Source organism: Pteropus medius, unplaced genomic scaffold (assembly GCF_902729225.1).
Source record: "Pteropus medius unplaced genomic scaffold, Ma_sr-lr_union100, whole genome shotgun sequence".
NCBI lineage: Eukaryota > Metazoa > Chordata > Mammalia > Chiroptera > Pteropodidae > Pteropus > Pteropus medius.
In genome coordinates, this window is record NW_024352783.1 from 3,833,844 (window position 1) to 3,857,503 (window position 23,660).

Genomic DNA, 23,660 nt, shown 5'->3' on the forward strand with positions numbered 1-23,660 from the left:
ACCTATCCCACTTCAGCTACTCACTCACATGTTCCTATCCTAGAATCTCCATCATCAATAATGGACCCACTTCCAAAATCTCAATCTCAAACACCCCACTCTTAAACTTGCACCTCATACCCTTCTACTCACCTGCTCTTCTTCATTCCATACTTCTTCTTCATGAGGTATTATCAATACTTCATTAATGGAGTCATCTACTTTCTCAAATTCCTTTATCCCTTTGTTACCAAGTCTTACTTTCTTCAACCACCATAGACTACATCATCCCAGTGCAAGCTTCCCTAACTTTCTGTCGTTGCATCCAAGTGACAAAACCCCACTATAGTTAAATCCCACTGTCTTTTATACCATGTCTGCCCCTACGCATATGAAAATTATTGAAAAAAATTCTCCACCATGTTGACTTGGTTTCCTCCAGATTTTCAGCCACAAATGTCAAATGAGCCCTCAACTTTGCTAGAAATCCTCCTCCACTACCTTTACTGGCTTCTTCATATTGTGATGAATACATCACTCTTTTTTCTTCTCTTCTAAAACTTCTAACATCCTTCCCCTTTCTTTATTCATGGTTAATGAGCACATCTCTTATTTTGATGACATAATGAAAGCAACCAGAAGAGAATTCTCTCATCTCCCTGCCTTCAAATCCAACAGCTTATCTGCATTCTATCCACCTGCATTCCCCCACACAAATATTGACTTTCTTACCATTTCAGTTATTGTTCATACTTAAGGCCAATTCCTCCACATATGCATTGGATCTCCTCTCCTCTCACTTTTCAGTCACTTTACCCTTTCCTACAATTATCTCTCCTCTTCTCTCCTCCCCCTCCCTTGCTCTCACCTTCACTCTCTTTCCCTCCCTTTCCCCTTCTCTGTCTCTCTGTCTCTGTCTCTCTCTCTCTTTCTCTTTTTCTTTCTCTCTCCCTCTCTCTCTTTCTTCCTTCTTACCTCATCATCATGAATCTATTAATTTCTGGATCATATGCATTAACATATAAACATGCCATATTATCATTTATCAAAAAACAATGAACTATTCTTGATTTTTATATCCCTTTTCATCTACTATCCCATTTCCCTACTCCTATTTACAACCAAACTCATCAAAAGGATATACTTGTCATACCTTCTCATTTCTCATCCTCCTCTCATTCTACTTATTACCACTTAAACAAAAAGTTCTTATTAATGTCACCATAGATCTACCTCTTGCTAAATTCAGTTGTCACTGCTGGGTCCTTCCCTTATATTTCTTGACTTCTTCTGCATTCGTCATGATTAACGACTCTATTTGTTTATATCCATCCATCTACTTAATACATATTTATTGGTTAGACAGTCTTAATATGAGTTCAGAGATCTTTGTCTTTTTCACTGCTTAATCTCCAACACCTAGGACAGTATCTGGAACATAGCAGGTACTCAACAAGGATTCTTAGTATGTCATGTAGAAATGATGTAGAAAAATAAAATAGAGGGAAGAGGGACAGAAAGTGCTTGAGGTGGTTGTATTTTATACAAGGTGGTCAGGAAGGCCTCACTAAGAAGGCAGCATTTGGTATGACAGGTAAGGGCCAGACTTAACGTAGAAGTCACTATGGGCCTGGTGCATGTGCTTTGCATACATCAATTCATTTAGTCTTCACAAAAACCCTGAAGAAAGGAAGGTCTAACACTCTGGCTCCAGAGTGATACTGCTTCATATGCTTTTTTGTCTCTCCCTGATCTAGTGTCAACTCCCTGTCTCACTCACTGCTGAATCTCTCATACCTTGTACAGTGTCTGGTGCATAGTAGGTGGTCAGTAAATAAGGATTTTAAAGTGTCTATTCGCTGATTTTGTCAAAACATCAGTGAGTATTTTCCCTCCTCCTTAAGAGCTACTAGAGCCTGTGTCATAGTATTGGAATTGAGACAAGTTTGTGTCCTTTAAGAGTAAATTAAATTGGGGACAATAGGAAGTGATTCGGTCAATGTGGTTTCCAACATGGGTGATCAAACTGACTAATATTATTTTTAGGAAAAAAAAATAGTGCTATGAAAACTGGCTTTTCTCCTGAGGCTTCTAAATAAACTCTAAAGGTAGTATCCAAAGAGAAGCCTGAGCTACATTAGCAATAGAAAAATAACAGGAATAATGAACTGCCTTGAGGGGGCAATTCTGAAGAATAAAGTGTATATAGATGTATAATTTAAAAATAGCAGTGTCCCATGACTTCATTCTGGTACTGCCTTTCCCTCCCTTCCGTGAGGCTCCTCAACCCTCTTTGCTGCCTCTTCAAGCCAGAGAGAACAGAAGCATTGCCCTCTACACCAGAACACAGAACATCAAACAGTACACCGAGAAACACAGGTTACTTAAAACTTTCAGAAGATTCCCTGGCCTTGCATCACTGCACACAGTGCCCGAGGTAGAGGGGTTTAGACTCACTCCAAGAAGGTCCCACCTGGACTCAAGAAGGTCCAAGGTAGGAATAGGGCGTGGCAGAGAAGGACAAATCTGTATGTTCTTTCTCAGGAACCCACGGGGCTGGCTGAAGGGCCTATATTGTGCAATAAGATCTATGCCTGTTTTGATCGTATTATCTAACTATTGGTTCTCACTCCTTGAGTTCTTAACATTATCTTCTGTTTGATTTTCCTTAAACATTTCTCAATCTTTGCTGATTTTATTTTTCACCCAATAATGGAGCACTGTTGAGTGGTAATGGGCACATGTACCAGAGATAGAGCCAGACTCAGGTTCAAATCCTGGTTCTGCCATTAATTGGCTGCAGTACTTCACGAAGGACACTTAACTTCCCCAAGCCTCAATGTCCTCCTCTGGAAAATGAGGCTAATAAAAATGCCTATGTGGTAGGGTTGCTGCTCTCTGTGTGAAGTCCTTTGTACTTAATAAGCAGTTCATAAATATTAGAATTTTCTTTGTGCTATTGTTTTCTTCCCTTAATACACCGTTTTGCTGACTTCCTTCACATTTTCAGCAAACTCTTGTTCTGCGTTTTCCTACTGCTTTACACTGGATCTTTTCCCTGGCTTTTGGCATAATTTTAATGCATCTCTCTCTCTCTCTCCTCTCTCTCTCTCTCTCTCTCTCTCTCTCTCTCTCTCTCTCTCTCTCTCTCTTTCACTCTCACACATATTTTTCTGCTTCTTCTTTTTTTCCTCTTAGGAAAAAAGTAACTTCAGATGTACCTCTCTTTTTCTCCTTCTTTTGTGTATCTTTTTCTCCTTCTTTTGTATAGCTCTCTAGAGTGTGGTGTGTGTGTGTGTGTGTTTAGTCTTCAATAAGCCAGCTTCCTCCAGCTGTGCTGTGGTACATCTACAGCTTTTGTTTTTAATCTCCCAGAAATTCAGTAATGAATTAACTTAGACTGCCTTGGTTTTCTGGCCCAGCAGCCCTTTAGAATATTGATCTTCTTTTTAAATTTTGTAATTTAAATGCAGAGTCCTTTGCCCTCGTCGGAGATTGTTAATGAATCCCCAGCTGGAATCTAATGCTGACAGTTGCAAACTTAACCATTCTTCTTTGGAAACTTCATCACTAATGATGCATTTTCCATTTAGACATTGAATAGCATGAACCATGCTAAGCTGAGTTCAGGCCTTCCAGAATACAGCTGGGTATTGGACAACCCAGAGAACCCAGTTTGACTTCTTCTCCTCTTCTTCCTTCTCCATGCTTGCCTCTCTCCTTCATTAATCCATTCTTGCTCCCTCTTTTTTGAATCAGAAAAGAGGACCTGGATATCTTAGCACCACAGTTTCTCCTTCTATCATTGTAATCAGGCACCATATTATCTAAAGTAGACACAAAGCATATGATCCCTTCACCTAGCATTATCAACAATTATATACATTACCCCAAATGTGGTGCTGTGTCTAAGGTATGATAAGGCATGCATTATGCTCCACAAAAATGTATAGAATACCTTCAATGTGTTAGCACTATAGAGAATGTATGATAAGTATACATACTTTTCCAATGTCTAGAACTGTGGTTTAATAAGGAAGCACAATAAGTTTTAATCTATCTGATACAAGACAGAGTACAAATATCACAATAAAATAACTATAAAGTAAAAAAGTAAAATCAAAAAAGGATTAAATGTAGATCAATAAATAACCCAAAGATTTAAAGGAATAAAGTTTAACTATATAAATTTAATGACATACAATTTTAAGTTAAAAATCTAAAAATTTCTATACATCTAAAATATTAAAACTAAAATATAAATGTGATAAATTGGGGGAATATTTTGAGAAATAATCTACAAAAGAAAAAATGCATAATTATTAATTAGAAAAATGTTCAATTCCAAAGAACTAAAAATTAAACCATAATATTTTCAAAACTGGCAAAGATTTAAAAAATATGTAAGACCCAATGTTAACAGGGTGGGGGTAAGACTCTCCTACCTGCCTGAGGTAGGAGTTACTGACTCACTTACACTTCTGCTAGGGTTTTCTTTCAAACAGCAAATGCATCCCATAGGAGAGATGAGGTAATAAGGACCCCCAGACATTTAGTTTATTGATGCTAATTATGACCAAGTGATCAATAAATACAAGAAATTTTCAGTAATAAAATTTTAAGCCACAGAATCTCTTTAACATACATGCTCATATTTTGTTGATATGTCAAATCCCTCCCACCGAAACTTCCTTCAAGCTCTTCCTCCAAATTGAGATTAGCTAGACCCTAAGTTGCTCTACACCCAATTACCATTACTTAATTTGAATATGGAATTTCTCATTATAATATCATTAACAAAAAATAGGAACACAGGATTGTATCCTATACAATTCAATCTCAGATGTACCTTCTGCTCTATTTGGTTGGACTTTACTTGAGTTCTTGTTCTGTACACTCTTTTGATCACAAGATCACCAACACTTGTTGTCTCTTCCTCCTTATCCATTTCTCCACAGTAGCTTGATTACTGTGTTATGTATCCTCAAATTTAGTGATTTAACAAATTTAATTCAACTAACATAACCTAACATATTCTTATTCTCCAATATAATAGATTCATCTTTTGGTCGATTCTACTTAAGAAGAGTATAAATTGGTTCTACCATTCTGGAGCTTTTTAGTATAACTCAAAAGCCTTAAAAACTGTCTTACTGGTAGATTTGGCAGTTTACTCCTAGGAACTTATCCTATGAACATAATTAGAGATATAAACTAAAAATATTTATATAGCATTATTTATAGCTGGAAAATGTTGAAAATCACCTAAATACCCAACTGTAGGCTATTGCAGACAAGGAACTTATTCTATATAACAGAATTATTATTTCACCATTAAAAGTATGGTTTAGCAGATTATTCAGTGGCATAGGGAAATAATCGCAGTATACTACCAAATGCAAAAATTATTTCAAAACACTATGTTCAGTATGCAATGTGAACCTAGTTTTGAAAATGTACAGAATAGAAATATGAGTTTTGAAATATAATAACTGTATGTACACATAATTTATACTCATAAACATACAGACAGTAGAAAAAGTTCAGAAGGACATATAATTAATGTCAATAGTGTTTATTGCTAAATACTATAATTATAGTTCTTTCTGTATTTTATGCATTTGTATATAATGAATAGTCATTGTTTTTAAGAAGAGAAAAGATAAGGGAATAGGAGTCATTCTTATAAAGAATATAGGTCAACCAGACCTTGGCTCTTGACTTCATTTCTCACATTGCTTATAATGTTTTCAACTTCATCATCAGAGTAGAGATCTGGGATCTCTCCTAAGAAGAAATGGAGTACAGATGGGCAGCTTTAGCATCTCCCTGCATGATGCAATTGTACATGATAAGTTATCTACCCTTGGGACACAGGCCTTTTGGTTTTTAGGCCATGTTCTATCACTCTTGCTGGTACCAAGGAAAATCAAAGAGAAGATTAGTGGTGTATCTTGAAGGAGGAGCTGTGACACTTTGATGAAAGAGTACCATTTGAAGAGAAGCAGGAGGAATGGGTTCCTCTGGAGGGCATGGGGCCTGGGAATATTTCTGCCTTGCTGGGGTGAGAACATGGGCACTGATAATGGTAAGTATAGCTGCAAAGGAAAGACTCCAGAAGCCAAAGAAGTGGGCGTCTTGTAGGTTGACATTAAGAATCCACAAATATTCATTACAAGGGCATCAACATCCAGAAAGGATAAAAGAAGGAGAGGTAAGAGCTATGTCAGGACTCTTTATTATTCTGCTGACTTTAATTTTGCTCCTTCTCTACTAAGAGCAACAAATTGTTTTGTTCCTTCTTGTCCTCCATCCTTCAACTGATTTTTTTCTAATTGTATACCTTCTACTTTTCTCTTATTCTTGCCCCCTCCTCTTACCTAAAAGTACAGGTAGGTGAGGAAAAAGCAGAGAGATTTTGGCAGGGTCAGGTTTGGCTGGGGAGGAGCTATAGGATGAGCCCTGGTCTTCTCCTTCTTGCCCATCACCTGCCCCCTCCAAACCTGTCTGACTGCCCTCAGCTCTTACTCGACTGCCACTAGTTTACCAGAGGCTTTGACATAAAGCAAAGCAGTGGCAACTTCAATCCACTTGGGCAAGAAGGTGAGGCCAGGTCTGGGAACAATTTAACTCAAGTTTCCCACAGCCCAGCCCATGATGAGTTTCCATGGAGGAGTCCAGTTCTCACTCATTGTGCATGCTCCTCACGGAGGAAAGTCTAATGGAAGCAATGTGCTTCTGCTTTCTTCTCTTTAGCTGCCACATCAATCGTATCTTGGAGTCCCCACGGGGAAATGCATTGCTTGTTGGCGTAGGAGGAAGCGGCAAGCAGAGTCTGACAAGGCTTGCGGCTTTCATCAGCTCCATGGATGTATTCCAGATCACACTGAGGAAAGGCTACCAGATCCCAGACTTCAAGGTAAGAAGGCCAGGCAGCTGTGTGGAGGAGACTCAACCTTCCTTCAACTACCCTTCCATCAGCTCCCTGTCACCCTTAATCAGCCCTTCAATTCTCTTGTCCATTAATCTCTGCTTAATTGTCCATCCATTTTCTTCTTAGGTTCTGGGCTGGTTACATGAGGAGCTCTTTTCTCATTAGTTTCAGCATGATAACACCGGCCTTCTCAAAGTCTGTGTTTGTGAGATCTCAGCTGCTTTAGTTACATCTGTGGAGCCTCAGCTCTTGCCCAAATTGGAAGCACATATATATAAAATTCAGCACACAGCTCTCTAGCAGCTCTAGTAGACATAGGTGGTCTAAGCTTTATAAGAAATTCATATTTTAAAAGACAAGTTCAGTGACCACCAGCCACTGGGACTTTCAATGGCATTTCCTCGTTTCAGAGATCAGGCACTTAGGAGCTCTGGAAAGTGGAGAAAAGCATTATATACAGCTTTCAAATGTTATTTTGTCCAATCCCCTCCCTTTTATCTATGGCCACAACAGAGACATGTAACATCTATCAGGATACTGCTCTTGCTGTCCCTGGGAGAATTCCAGCAGACACTAAACCATACCTACCCACCTGCCTTCATAATCGCTCACCCAGTGATGCTCAATGCTGCTCTAAAACCATAGCTCAGCTTTTGATGATTTGGCTGTGGTTCTCAGACTTGGAGATATATACAGTTTAGTTAGGTCATTCTGTAAATGCAAAATTCTCATATGCACTATCTGTGTTCTCTTTTTTAGAAGTGCCACCATAAAATATAGTCATTCCCCAGTCCAGTAGCCCCAGATAATTGACATGACTCTTCTGTCAAGACCAAGAGCAATCATTGCTTTCTGGGGCAGGCTATTCACTTCTATGATGATATGAGTAACACAGATAAACAAGAGAATATCTTTGTCCTTTGGAAAGCTGTTACTTCTTTGTATAAAGCAGAAGCTCTAGAAGCTAATACAGGAGCCACAGTGGTTGTATGAACTAAAGATCATCACTATTTAATTTTATTTGGCCATCTCTACTGAGATTGAGGCCTTGGAATGAGACATATTTTTCTGTCAGTATAAGATAGAGTTCCCCCCTACCTCCTGTTGCCATTTTGCTTTATTTCCCCTGAAAGTAGATAAGAAAATGGCCCCATTCCTAAAAAGTGGTTGAGACTCTCTTTTGAGAAAGCTCTCTTTTCAGAGATCTCTGATATTGATTGTTTTTGTAGATGGACCTAGCCAGCTTGTGTCTGAAAGCCGGGGTTAAAAATCTCAGCATGGTGTTTCTCATGACTGATTCCCAAGTGGCTGATGAGAAGTTTCTTGTGTTCATCAATGATCTCTTGGCATCTGGTAAGAGACTCTTCGCACTTGAATGTCTAATAAATTCTCCCTGGAGTTGAAGCCATTCTAAAGTGGAGACTTGGTCCACGGTGAAAAAAGCTAGGTCATAGAAATGAGGGAGAAAACTGATACAGCAGAGAACTCATTCATCAAGGTCCTAGGGTTGATGCTGGGCCCGTGTTATGGCTCTTCCATTTTTATTTCATTGCAAAATGGACAATAATCATCGAGCTCTTTTAGGGAGACTAGGTCTGGTAATAGAAGAGTGGGTTAAAGGCCTGCTGTTTCCACATCTCCATATCTCAGACAGAGAGAAATTAGAATGTGTGCAGTATTTCAAGTATGTTAGGTATCAACAGAGAGTTACACAGAGAACATGCACACACAAAACTGATAGAATAGGGCAAGATTAGGTTGTCAATTCAATTAATCAAGGATCTAGAACTTTATGGAAACCAAGTGGAAACATGAACAGTATCTCTTCATGGTTTTCCTTGGTTTCCTAATAACTTGATAGGAGCTGTCAACAGTCCTGTGACACTATCAATGCAAGATTGGACTTCAATGGAAAGTTCACATCTTGATAGTTTACTGTCCTTATTTATTCTTATTTATTCGGAGATTCAGGACTTATGTCAACCATTCTAGAAAAAATTATATATATAATCTCCATCCAAGCTATATAAATATATAAACCTAAGAAGACAATATCATACATAAATTATACATTTTCAGAAAGGTGGAGTGTGTATACATTTATATTAATTACAAGGAGTATAGAGATTTCCTGGCTCTTAAATCAGATTCAGCATCTACAAAACCACCTTTTAATCTGGGTTAAGAAAATAGTAGGATGGCTCCACAGTGTAGTGGTTAGCATGTCTGCTTTGGATGCAGAAGCTCCTGGGTTCATGCCCCAGGTGGAGCCACAGGCCAGGCCCCTTGGGTGCACCAGGCCCCTCAGGTGTGCCTGGCACCTCGGATGCACACAGCGAGTGTGTGGGAGGGGACACCCTGCCTTCAGAGATCCAGTTCTTAAGGGGAAATGGCAACATCCATGGGTTAGGAGTGGAAGTTGGGGGGTGGGAGATAATTAAAAATGGGAGGTGGAAATAGTGCACAAATGTTCCTGAATAAAATATCTGCCTCCAGTTTTCCAGCATTTCAGAAAGCTCATTTCTCTATAGTCCTCCTTCTGTCTCTTTGACTGAATACTCTTTAGTTTATAAAGTCCAAGGACCGTGATTACAATATATTTCTTCATAGTCTATCTCATGCCATATATATTACATGATGGGTCCTGCTGTATAATTCCTAGGAACTTAAATGCTTCAGAATCATTGTCGAGTGCCCTTGGACCCCAGGCCATTTTACTATCACATCTATGAAGAGCCACTGGTCCTTGAACAGATTACTCACTAGCAAGCTCTGTGAGCAAACTCTTGCTTATTTCTGATGAGAACCAGAGTTCCAAGTTCTTACTGTGCTGGCTCCAAGCATTACAATGATCCCAAAGTCTCATTTCTTTCCCAACCTACCCAAAATAAGTTAGTTTTATATCCAGGAGTTTGACTACTAATTCTTATATCTTTTCTCCTCCAATCCAATAATATTTTCTTTTGCTAAACACTGTCTTTTTAACATCCTACCATCTTCTACAACAGTATGTCACCTGTAACATTGCCTCATCTTTTATCATTTTACTAAATAATGAGAGATTGGTCCAATTACCATTCCCTCCTGAAGCTATGCCCTAAAGTCTAATTTTTAAAAGAATCAGAAAGAATAAAATTGTGCTCCTATTTTATCCTACGATACTTACAGTTTTGGAGATGCCAGGTGTGTTTCCAGCCTCGCCCTTTACCTCAATTGGCTCCAATCCAGCCAGGTCACCTTCTCCTAAAATAATGTTTGAGACATAGAAAATGTTACATTTTTACCAATTGATATTTTATTTTATTTCTCAATTAAATATTTTTAAATTTTTCACTTAGAAAACAACTTTTTTCCAAGTGCAGTTGAATTTCTGAAGCCCTATCCAGTGAAAATTTAATACAATCAGCTTGCCTCAAAGTCATGGAGTTTCAAGTTCATATTTCCCTTTTAAGGCTTCTATATAAAAACAAGATTTACACACGCATATTAAAATGTATATACAATTAAAAGTAATACTTTTCTAATCTTTCTTTTTTCTTAACTACTTTGACAAGGAGAATAGAGCATATCTTTGTTCTAGTTTTCCCTGTCAAATAAATAATTTTTGGCTAGAAATTAACTGACTACCAGTCCAGGCAGAGGTACGGGGATCCTTTAGAACCTCCCCATCCATCAGTTTTTCAATTTTATGGGATTGTGTAGTCGTTTTATTCTTGCATAACACAGTAGAGACTAGGAAACTATACATTAGGCTACCTTGCCACTAACTCATTAACTCATCTCTATCTGATTATCTACAAGTCCTATTAGGTTGACGATAAAAGAACTATGAGTGAATTCCACTGATTCAGCTCTTTCCAAAAAACATCTTCCTCAGTGACCTAATAATCTCACACCACAGGCTATCTGGTTTCCTCCCACACTTCTTTAGCTCACTGTTTCATCCCTTGGTTTCCTGATATCATTTCCTAAATCAAACCTGTATGGAAACTCAGCTCGTGAATCTTACTTCTGACACCAACTAAACATTTCAGAATTCTTCATTATGCCAGTTGCATCTCAAGGTGGGTTATAGATTGACAGGAAAAAATCTTACACACAAAGTGATCAAATCCTGCCCTAATTAACAAAAGATTCATAATTGTATAAGAAGTAGGGTGGCCACCCGGGTCAGAGCAAATAAAGCATATCTTTGATCATTTTCCTTGGCTTACCAGAATTTTTAATGGAGGTCATGCAGCTGCTGGTGAAACTATGGCTGAAATGTTTGCCGTTGCTGAATGTGAAAAGTTTCATTCTTTCCCTGTACTTATTGCCCTATATAATAATTCCTGAAGAATGTACACTGGCCGTTAAACTCAGGTATTTAAAAAAAATTCTTGCAAAATTTGTTCTCTCTTGGTTCTTGAACCAAACTCAATATCAGCAAGTTCTCATCCTAAACTACAGGGAGAAAATAGAATTATTCCCTGGCTTTCTGACATAACACTGCTGCCTCCAGCTTTCCAGCATTTCAGAAATCCCATTTTACTGCAGTCCCAGCTAAGAGGACTTAATCTGCTCCAGGTGTGGCATCTCTTCTTTACCTAACTCTGCCAGATTTCCCATTTTACTTTGGGATCTTATCTTAGGACTTTCCTTTTGCTTTTCAAAAGGCTTAACTGTTTACTGCAAATTCAAGATTTCTCTTCCCTGGACATGACTGGATTATTCTCTATTCATATCAAAACTATTTATTAAGCTCTCATGTTCTAGTCAGTAAGTACTGTGCTCAAAAATGAGTATCATACAGCCTCTATGTGATCTATTAGAATAGTTTATAACCAATTATGGCCTCTCTCATAAAGTCATAACCTCTCTCATAACCTCTCTATCTCTGAACCAGGATTTTTTAAATATTTGGTCCAAATCTTCTTTTGGTATATAGAACATGAAAGGACGACCTCATCTCCAACATATTTAAGATTAGATCAGAGATTGACATGTTAGTGGCCTGCACATATCACACAAGAATGTGGAATCTGGAAATATTTGTAACAGACTTGGCATTGGATTGTTCTTCTCCCATAAGTAGCCGGAACTAGATTTCCTGATGGTCCATCTATGCTTTACATAAGCTAAATTTTGGCCCAATTTCCCTGAAAGGAAAAAAGACAAAGTGTGGGGCAAAAGAGAACCCATCAAGCATGCACCAGATCTCCTAAGCATACTTTATGGTCTCACTGGATCTGTTCACTAGACCATTCTCAAACTACAGACAGTGGAAATTTAAACCAGCACCTGGTTGGTTCTCTAGCTGCCAAACAGAAATGCCAAAAGAGTAATGCAAAAAGATGCTTGTGTAATCGGCCTCTTCTTTTCATCATGATACTAAATTCTCATTCAAGTTATTTGAAACTATGTCTCTGTGCATTCTTCTACATTGCTAACCTATCCCTCACTACTTACATCCAAGAGATAATCAATTGCCACCAATTTTTACCCCTTAACCATTTCTGAATTCATATCTTCTCTATCATGGCTACCAGTGATCTTTTCATTTTTTGCTTGAACAAATGCAGATACTTCCTAACTCATCTCCCTACATCCAGACAATCTCCCTCCAATCCGTTCACCTTACTGCTTCCAAAAAGGTCTAGCTAAACTATAATTCTTACATTAGTTGCTAACTGAATGCAGGATAGGACACTTTTGTAAAATAAAAAATAAAGTTGCTGTTGATCTGCTTCCTTCCCTCCCTACTAGCCTCACGTCCTCCATTATAATCTAGTAATTCCTGGCTTCCTGAGATAACACACTGTGCTGTTTCCTGACATCCTTACTTACACTGTTCCTTTTGAACCTAATGCCATTCTCCTTCTTTGTCTGAATTAACTTCTACCTGGAACTAGATTACAAGATTTATCTTGGATGTTATCTCTGTAGGAAATCTTCATTGATCCACTGTCACCCTGAGGAAGGAGAGAAACATCCCTCCATGTTTCTATAACACTCAGTGGTTGTACATACCACCATTGTATTGAAACAACATTGTAAACTTCTGAAAGGCAGAGACTGTCGTTGGTTAAATTTTTGTTATTAAATAATCCAGTGATACAAAATATAAAGATTAAATACCTACCATCCAGTTTAGGAAATAAAATAATACCGATATAATTAAAACCCTCTGTAGAGACTGTGTTGTTTTCATCATTAATATTGCCAGCACTTAATGTATCTCCTGGTCCATAATTAGCCTTCAAGAGGTATTTGTTAAACGGAGGTATAGAACATCATGAGAATGATGTGCTATCTTACATATTAGATATTACTGTTGGATATGTGCTTAAAGAAGTTTTCCAGCCATATAGAGAGAGAGGCAGGAGTACTAAGATAGTCCCTACACTCCCTTGATTTTTCTCCTATGAGACCAGGGAAATGATTTTGAAAAATGTTAGGCCTAGATGGAGTCAAAGCCCTTAAGCCTGTGTGCCACTAACTGATTCATGGAGAATCTAACCCTTAACTTTGCCCTTTTTATCACCCAGCTCCATTAACTGAACCATCCTATACGATCAGGATCTTCTTCACCAAAAGTAATTTTAACCTCTGAGAGGCCCAGACTAACAAAGAGAAGGTGATGGATGATTAGTCTGACTTACAAAATATTAGGACACGTTAATGACCACATGGAGCCTGAAAGCACTTGGAGACAGAAATAGAGTTTCCCAACTTAAGGTCTCAGGAGGAAACTTTTCAGATATTTAAATAACCTCTGCATCTGCCACATCACAAAATTCCCTCTGGCAGTTCAGTTATCTGCTTTCAGCATGACTACCTATATCATACAATAAGTGAAAGGAATATTATCAGGAGAAATTGAAGGAACAAGTCTGAAAATGCAAACTTTGCTCCCAAGAGATATTTATCCCCAGATATTCCATCTGGTGACCTTCTTATTGGTTCTTGGGATCTTGTGACAAAAAGCACTACCATCATAAAAACATGGAAAAAGTCTCTCAATGGCCTGAAGGCTTTCAACATCTTGGCACTAAGGGTTTCACATAAACCAAGGTCAGCATACTCTTTCTATAAAGAGTCAGAAATAAATATTTTCAGTTTGGCAGATTGCACAGTTTCTGTCGCAACTATTCAACTCTGTCACCATAGTGAGAAAATAATTAGACAATACCTAAATGAAAGAGTGGCCAATAAAACTTTATTTATGGATGTTAAAATTTAAACTCTGTAATTTTCACTTGTCATTAAATATTATTATTTTAATTTTTACAACCATTAAAAATTGAATAAACCATGCTTAGCTTTCAGGTCATACAAAAGAGAGGCAGAGGGTCAGATTTAGTTTGTTTCCTCAATATCTGTGATCTTATACATAAAATACTAAAAGAACATAAAAGCTACATATTTCAAATAAGAGAAAGGTGAAGGATGCACACTCTATTGTTAAAAATGATACCAAAGGGAACTAACTCAATTTCTCACTGGAGGGATCTAAGATATTAATAGATAAGGAAGTGCAGATATCAGAGAAGTAAAGGAGAAAGGAATAGACCATCAGCCCCTTAAGTTAGACGAATGTGGCTTCTGCCAATTCTATTGGACTGTTTCTCTTTTTAAGACTGTCATGAACTTTTTGAATCCTAACACAAGCTAAATATCATTTCATTTTCCTAGCATTTTCTCTGACCTCTATTTTTATCAATTGAAGTTGAAGTGGGTTATTCCATTAATAAGATATTAATTTTGACAAGTTATAAACAGATTGTTTTATATGCATGCTATGAAATATCTTAATGAATAGAAATTAAATCAAGTTGGCTCAATTAAGGAAAAAAGTAAATGATCATTTTTATGATAATTTTTCATTTTGACCTTTTAAATGATTAAATCTAATTAGTATAAAACTCTTAGTAAACTGGCTGAATTTGTATGCCAGATATTTGTTGAAAAGTTGGCATGAATTTTCTCCATATATAGTATTTTGAGGAAGCAGCCTCAATAATGAATAGAATTATAATTTTCATCATTCTGATTAGTTATAGACCATTTGCCAAACCACCCCTCTTTGGGGACCTCACCCAAGTCTACAAGGAAGTAGCATTGGTAGGGTGACTCTAATGGCTTCTGCCATCTCTAACATTTCTATGATGCTAACATTTCATTGTTGGTTATGGAGGAAAGAAGAAATATGTGGATTTAGAGAACTTTAAAGGGGAGCTTGTATATAAGTCCAGGTCCATATAGCTTCAATACCTACCTAAAACCTTGTGTTGGAAATGTAAAAGAGTTTTTCTGAGACCCATAGAATATCCTGAAGTGAACCACATCATATCCAGTGTTTTCAGATTTTATATATACCAGTGCTTCCTTCATTCTTACCTCCCTCAATCTCATTTCTCTCATTGAGAAAACTTGCATCATTTAGTATCAGCTTCACAACTATCTTTACACCTACCTCCCTGCCTGTCTCCAGTTCTTTGCAGTTTTCTCCTTTCTTTTCATATAACTATTTCTCCTTTCCAAGGCCAACTCTTCCATCTGAGCCAGGTGCCTACCCTCTGATTCCTAATTCAGAATTTTGTTCTATTCTATCTGTTCTTTCCATTTCTGACACTTTCTCACAGTTCTCACATTCCTATCACCCATTTATGTTTTTTATACTTCTTTACAAATTATTTTAGATATACAGAAAACAAAAAAACAAACACCCATGCAATTATGAACATTGCAAAGTAGAAACTTTCAGTGTGCATATGCAAGAGTTTCTTTACAATAGGTACCCAAAACATAGATTACTAAATTGTCTGGTTTGTGCATTTCACCTTTACTAAAAAATACCAAGTTGCTCGCCAGAGTAGTTGTGCAAATTTATTCTCTGACCAGTAGAGATACCTTTTTTCTCTCTGACCATTACCCATTTCTTCCTAACCTCACCAACATTCAGTTTATCTGATATATTAATTTTTGCCAACAGGTATGAAGTGAAATATCATTATTTTCTTTTTCCTTATTACTTATGACCTTGGAGCATCCTTTCAAATATTTATTGGCTATTCCTCTCCTGAGTTGCCTGTTTATATAGTTTGCCCTTTGGTTCTTGGATTCTTTATCTTTTCTTATGGGTTTGTAAGTGTTTTTACATATCCCCAGTACTAACCTTTTGGTCATTATATGGATTGTAAATATCTTTTTGAAGTCTGTATCTGACTTTTGTCTGCTGATTTAGTTTACATGTTATAAAACGTCAATCTTTTTTATGCTTTGTGCTTTTTGTGCTCTTTCAAAAATCTTGTCCTATCTAACACCATAAAAATAATCTCCTACATTTTATTTTTAAAATATTACAATTTTACTTTTCATATTCAAGCCTTTAATTCACCTGGAATATATTTTTGTATGGTGTTCTAATTTTATATTTTAATATTAATATTGAATTAGCATGACATCACTTATCGATTAGTTCATTACTTATCTGTACACTGATTTTTATTATCAATTACCTGTTTATATCTGGATCTGTTTCTAGGTGTTTCACTCATTGTTCTATTTATTTACCCCAGTATCACTTTCACATTGTTTTAACTAACAGTTTTACAAGGAGACTTGATTTCTAATAAGGCAAATCCAAATCTCTCCTTCTGGTTCTTCACAAATATCATGACTCTATTTTACCCTTTCCTCTTTTATATAATTTTTAGAATATATTTGCCAGGATCAAAAAAGAAACTCATTTGATTTTTTTATTGGAATTGTATCTTTGTGATACTGGTAATACTGAATCATCCACCCATAAACACAATATTTCTTTTCACTTATTTAGGGTTTTATTTATTTATTTATATATTTCAATAGTATGTTATAATTTTTACATCAAGATCTTGCACATCTTTTTGTATATTTATGACTGCCTGCCTTACAGTTTTTATTGGTATTCTAAATAACTTTAAAAATAACATTTTTTTGCATAAATGCCATTTTATTTCCAATTTTGATTTTGTATCCAGCAGCCTCATTATAAAACTCACTTATGAGTTCTGATTGTTTATATGTATATTCTCTGAGATTTTCTATGTAGAAAATTAGATTTTTAACAATAATAACTTTATTATTTTCTTAACTATCCCATACATTTCATTTCTTTACCTTGACTTTTTGCATAGTCTAGGACCTCCATATAATGTTGAATAGAAAATATGATTTTCATGCTTATCTTGTTCTTGATTTGAAAGACAATATTTTAGTATTTCATCATTAGATACGATGTATGCTTTGGGTCTGGTATAGCTATATACTATTAGATTAATAGAAATCTAATTTACTGCTAGTTTGCTAACAGTTTTTAGAAATTTTACTCATTAATTTTGATGGTTATATTGTTTTATTTTTTAATCTATTAATATAGTAAATTATTTTTCTATATTTTCTAGTATTTAACCATCTTTACATTTCAAGAATAAACCCTACTTGGTCATTTTATATTTATTTTTATATATTTAGTTAAGATTTAAAAAATTTTTATTCATCATATACTGCCTTATTAATACAGTATTTTATCAAACTTTCAGATTTTGCCAATCTGGTAAAATAATAATAATAATTAGAAGTAGTTTTAAGTATATTTTTATTATTAGGAATGAGGTTGAGTGTTTGTTCATATGTCTGCCAATCTGATTTATACAAATGAAAAAGTAAGCCTAGTTCCAATGTGCACTTCTTTTATTACAAGTGAGGTAAAGCATTCGTTCATATATTCAAGACACATTTGTATTTTCTGTACTGTGAACTCTTTTTGTATCCTTCACCCCATTTTTTTTGTTGAATTATTGAACTTTTCCTTTGTTTATAGAGAGTTTTATATTTTAAGGAGATTAGCTATTTAAGTATAATCTGAATTAACATGTTTTTCTTTTTTTTTGGTGAGAGCATTTAGTTCTACCCTCTTGACAAATGTCAATTATACAATACAATGTTATCAACTATAGTCACCATGCTATACATTAGATCATCAGACTAATCATCTTATAACTTATAAAAGTTTGAATCCTTTTACCAACCTATCCCCGTTTTCTCCACATCTCACCTCCTGGTAACCACCTTTCTACTCTCTGTTTCCATGAGTTTGAATTTTTTTTTTTTTAGAGTCCACGCTTAAGTGATACCATGCAGTATTTGTCTTTCTGTGTCTGACTTATTTCACTTAATGTAATATGATCAAGGTTCATCCATGTTGTCATAAATGATAGAGTTTCCCTCTTAAAGAATGAATAATATTCCATTGGGTGTATATACACCATATTTTCTTGATTCATTCTTCCATTAATGGACATTTAAGTTATTTTCAAACCTTGGCTACTGTGAATATGCCGCAATGAACATGGAAGTACAGATATCTCTTTGAGATAATGGTTTCATTTCCTTTGGGTAAATACTCAGAAAGGGGATTGCTGGATCATATGGTAGTTCTATTTTCAATTTCTTGAGGAATCATCATACTGTTTTACATAGTGACCATACCAGTTTACAATCTCACTGACAGTGTACGAGGGTTTCTTTTTCTTTACACTCTCATGAACATTTGTTATTTGTTTTTTTTAATAATAACCATTCTAACAGGTGTCAAGTGATATCTCATTCTGCTTTTGATTTGTTTTTTTTCTGATGATTAGTGATGCTGAGCATCTTTTCATGTACCTGTTAGCTATTTGTATGTCTGCTTTGGAAAACATATTTTCTTAATTGTTTTTTGGGGGGTTTTGTTGTTGTTGCTGTTATACTTTGCCTATGGGTTCTCACTATGTATTTTTATATAAAATTTTTCAGTTTACATGTGTCAAATTTATCTTTCTTTTAAACACATCAATTTTGAGTTACAGTTAAAAAGTCCTTCCTCATTCAGAGGTTATAAAAGTATTTCCCTCATTTTTCTATCATTTTATGTTTTTTTAATAGTTAAATCATTGATATACTTGGAGTTTTTCCTAGTGTACAGTAGAATATAAGAGTCCAAGCATAATTTTGTTTAGATTCCAGTTTTCCTAATAATAGTTCTTAAATTTTCATCTTTTTGCCAATGAGTTAGATGTCAGACTGACACTAAATTCCATGAAGCCACCCCTGCTCTCTCTCCTTTTTGTTTAATAAAAGGTGATAGCATGTTCTTCATAAATATATGGACTTATTTGTATGTTTCTCATGGATTTTTCACCAAGTCTTATAGCTATTTTATATCTGCTTTAATTCTCCTGTTAAATATTAAGCTCCTTATAAACACAATTTCTATAATAGTAATCAATGAATACATGCTTTAAGTAAAAGAGGAAAAGACAATTGAAAGCTCTTGTGCTACCAGTTAACAACCCAGGAAAAGAGGGTGCTATACACCCTGTTTCATTCTTTGACGTATTATTTTCCTGCCCCGGGTTTGGAGTAGATACAGTGTCTGTCTAGTTTCACCAGCAAGAGTGATAGAACATGATCTAAAAACCAAAAGGCCTGTGTCCCAAGGGTACATAATTTATCATGTACAATTGCATCATGCAGGGAGATGCTAAAGCTGCCCATCCGTACTCCATTTCTTCTTAGGAGAGATCCCAGATCTCTACTCTGATGATGAAGTTGAAAACATTATAAGCAATGTGAGAAATGAAGTCAAGAGCCAAGGTCTGGTTGACAACAGAGAGAATTGCTGGAAGTTCTTTATAGATCGCGTCCGACAACAACTGAAGGTATAGAAGAATTCACTGCCCAAGGTAGACAGGCCCAGAGATGATTCATGGGAGTCTCTATGGATGTTTTGGACACAGCTGTCCTCATTGATTGTCTTTGGAGTTGGGAATGAGGGTGCAGTGCCTTTCTCAACCTTTGCAAGGCTGTCCTTTTCATCTGTTTCATGCCTTGTGCAGGCTCAGATTTCTTCCTTCCTTTGCTAAAAAGGCTGGCTAGCATTTACAGATTTTCATCTCTGTTGGAAGTGCTTCTCGATTTTCTAGGAAATTAAGAATCCAAGGCTATATTTTTTTATGAGTACTTCTCTGATACCTTTTTGGTTCTCCCACCCTTCTGACTTTTCAGGTGACTCTCTGTTTCTCCCCTGAGGGGAACAAGCTGAGGGTCCGCAGCAGGAAGTTCCCAGCCATTGTGAACTGCACAGCCATTGACTGGTTTCACGAGTGGCCTCAGCAGGCGTTGGAATCTGTCAGCCTCTGCTTCTTGCAGAACACTGAGGGTATTGAGGTGAGAGGGAAAGGGAGACACTCCTCAACATCCTTTCCACCTCAAGGTACAAGGAACTCCATGTCCAGGAGTTTAAGGTTCAAGTTCAGGCTTAGATAGAGTTGTTGGAATAACTTTCCGTGTGATGAAGCAATGGGGGAGTGAGGGAGTCATTTCCAGTCTTCATGGTCAGACTATCTCTTTATTTCCTGCTCTTTGATTTTAGCCCACAATCAAGCAGTCAATTAGCAAGTTCATGGCTTTTGTCCACACAAGTGTCAATGAAACATCCCAGTCTTATCTGAGCAACGAGCAGCGCTACAACTACACAACTCCCAAATCATTTCTGGAGTTCATCAGACTCTACCAGAGCTTGCTGCGCAGGAATGGCAAAGAGCTCAAGACCAAAATGGAGCGGCTTGAGAATGGGCTGCTTAAGCTCCATAGCACTGCTGCCCAGGTGAGTGACATCTTTTCAATCTCTCCTTCCTGCAAGGGACACAGAGAGAGTGGGAGCGACCCCTTTCCAGAGAATTGGAAGGATCACAATTGAGGTTCAAAAATTATTCATGCTCTTCCAGGGGCCCTAGTATCATCAGAAACAGTTCAAAAAGTTAAGGCAGAGCTATCTCAGCAGAACGGCACAGCCTCAGCTTCAGGGTCGGTCAGCTCTCTCTCACTGATGCTAAAATCCCCTAGAATACCTCTTCTCTCTCTCTCTTTGCCATCTCCTCCTTTGCCATTCCTTTCCTGTCCTTTCCAGCCCAATTCCCTTCCATCTTCAAAACCAAAAGAGATGAATGGTTGAGAGAAATGGTTGCAGGTTATACCAACTTTCTTTGGTTTCTTTTGTCTTACAGTGTTATCTATTCAAGAGTCATTGGAACTTAATTTCTTAAACAAATTCTGTCTCATTTCATGCATTTCCTCATATATTCCTAAGTGGCTGGTCACCAAAAGAAAGCCCCTGTCATCTTGTTCTTATTATATTTTTATACTTACTTTTTTCCAAAGGAAACAAGTTTATTTCAGTCGATATATTATTTTTCCCTTGAGAACTGGGGATAACTCTAGCACCTTTTCTGCCCCTATTCATGCTCATCATTGTTGATCACTCGATGGCCTCTTTCTGTGCTCTGTTTATCTGAAGCCAGCCTCTCATTAAGGTGGTGAAGTTCATGCATTTACACAATTAAACTAAAATTATGATCAGTTTAACTATGGGACATCACAGGTTCCTGTAGATATCTAAGTCATTCATTTACTGTCATTTACTCAGAGCTTTGCCTTTAGAATAGCTCTATTAAAACTTCTTCTGACTTGTCTTTTCTCCCCACTTCAGTTTCTTAATTCACTGATGTACTGTATCTAAAGGATTTCAGTTCACTTAATAGAATGCAGTGAGCCCTTACATTCAATATTCATATTCTTTCTTCTGCTTAGAAAATTTTTCTTCTCTTATATGGTTTTGTTCATAGCTCTGCTCTATTCCAGGAGCAATGATTAGCTGGAATCGGTTCCCTGTACCCCATATCTATTATGTGCTCACACATTTTTTTCATCTCTTTGGCCTTTTTCTCTACATTGTAGGCAAGCTTTTCAAGTTTATCTTCATCAATACTAATTTAATAGTGTGTAATATTGCTTCTCCTTCCTATGCTTCCAATGAAGATTTAATTATACTATTACATTTTTAATATCCTAACAGTCCTTCTTCATCTCATCCTTTTTACTTCCCTATTGCTTTTTTATTTCAGTCTGTTTTCCTGCAACTATATTACAGAAACTGTTTTATTGTTGATGTAAAACCACTTTCTTTACGTTTTTTCTAGTTCCAGTAATGGGCCATTTTCAGAACTGTGTTCTTCTTAGTCTTTAAGATGTTATTCCTTTCCTTGTTCTGTACTTATATAAAAATCTTTTTTAAAAAATTATCTTTGGCATGGTAAGACATCTGTTCTAACTCAATGATTGTTAACAAATGGCATGTGACAATTATCTATGACTCTACTCTCTTTCCATTTCTGTCATGACCAATGCCCCTTCTTAGAGCTATAATTTAGGGTAGATTGAAATATACAGATCCCACCTAGCATTTTACCTGGTATATACCTTTGTTTTAGAAAGACAGCATCTTCTCTTCCAAACACTTTCTGATTCTCTGAACCTCTGAATGTGTAGAGAGCAGCATAAGAAAGAATCCCAGAATACAGTGCTACCAGATTTAACATCTCCCAGCCTTTCCTCTTCCTGTTTCTCCCAGCCCACAGTACACTCAGAATATTCTGCATCCCCACCAGCCCCTGCTCTAACCTCCTACCCACTTATATTCTGGGAATCACTGATCAGTTTGTGTAGAAGATATTTCCTAGGGAGCAAACATAGAAAAGGTGCTCTGACACTCTTACAGAACTTATTCATTTTATACACACCCTAAGTCTTGGAGCAGACAATGAAGAAAGCATAAATATCTGTTTTCTGTATTAGATGGTCTCCATTTAACAAAGAGAAGCCTGCTTGTACCATTAGGTGAATCCAACTCTATCTGCATGTAGTTAATGGAGAATCCCTCCAACTCTTGCCATCAGTTTTAGTTTCTTCTCCTTCTATCTTCTCTTCTTCAGTGAATAACGCTTCTGCTTACTCAGTTACCTAGGCCAAAAACTAGGATATTATCTTTGACTTCTCTTCTTCCCTTGCTTCCCACATTGAAGCATTAACAATTATATAAGTTTTCTAAATATCTCTCAAATGTACCCTTGTTGTTGTAACCCCTGTTTTTAGTGTCTTGATTTAGACACTTCTTATCTGGCTTATTTCAATAAATCGAACTCTCAAGTCTCTCCCCCACATCTAACCTCTTATGTTACCCATCAGGCCAAATTTCTTGTGGTCATCCTTGATTCTTTTCACTCCTCTCTTTTTCTCATAGCCTACACCCAGAAAAATCACTATTGGTTCTAACTCCAGATATGCCCAGAATTCCACCACTGTGCACCTTCTACACTGCTTCTACTCTAATCTGAGCCACTGGCATCTTATTAGGAAGCCACAATGCCCTTCAAACTCATCTGTCTGCTTTTACTTTTGTCCCTCTGGCTGCTCGGTCTATTATCAACCGAGCAGCCAGAGTGATCAATTTAAAACATAAATTAAATCTTGTCACTTTTCTGCTCAAAACCCTGAAATAATGATGCCCTTCATTTCCCTCATTACAGTGGCTTTCAAGGCTCCTCCCCAACCCTGCCCCATTACCTCTTAGACTTCATCTTCTGCTATCTCATCCCTGTGACATTATTCTCCAGCCACACTGCCTCTTTGTTCTTTCCTCAGACACATCAGGCTTTTGCATTAGCTGTTTCCTCTACCTGGGATGTTCTTCACTCTAACATCTCCATGGTTCACTCCCTCATCTATTTTATTTTATTTTATTTTTTATTTTATTTTATTTATTTTATTTTATTTTATTTATTTTATTTTATTTTATTTTATTTTATTTTATTTTTTATTTTATTTATTTTATTTTATTTTATTT

General features: G+C 36.6%; 1 protein-coding gene across 3 annotated transcripts in view; it reads left to right on the plus strand.

Annotated features, from left to right (window-relative positions):
- Positions 1–23,660, plus strand: part of DNAH9 (dynein axonemal heavy chain 9) — a 310,371-nt gene that overhangs the window by 190,004 nt on the left and 96,707 nt on the right. For all 3 annotated transcript variants that reach the window (XM_039847368.1, XM_039847369.1, XM_039847370.1), the window contains 5 exons: positions 6,736–6,898; positions 8,143–8,266; positions 19,496–19,638; positions 19,985–20,146; positions 20,352–20,585. In XM_039847368.1, the coding sequence (XP_039703302.1) occupies positions 6,736–6,898; positions 8,143–8,266; positions 19,496–19,638; positions 19,985–20,146; positions 20,352–20,585 (826 nt within the window). The remainder of the gene's footprint in view (positions 1–6,735; positions 6,899–8,142; positions 8,267–19,495; positions 19,639–19,984; positions 20,147–20,351; positions 20,586–23,660) is intronic.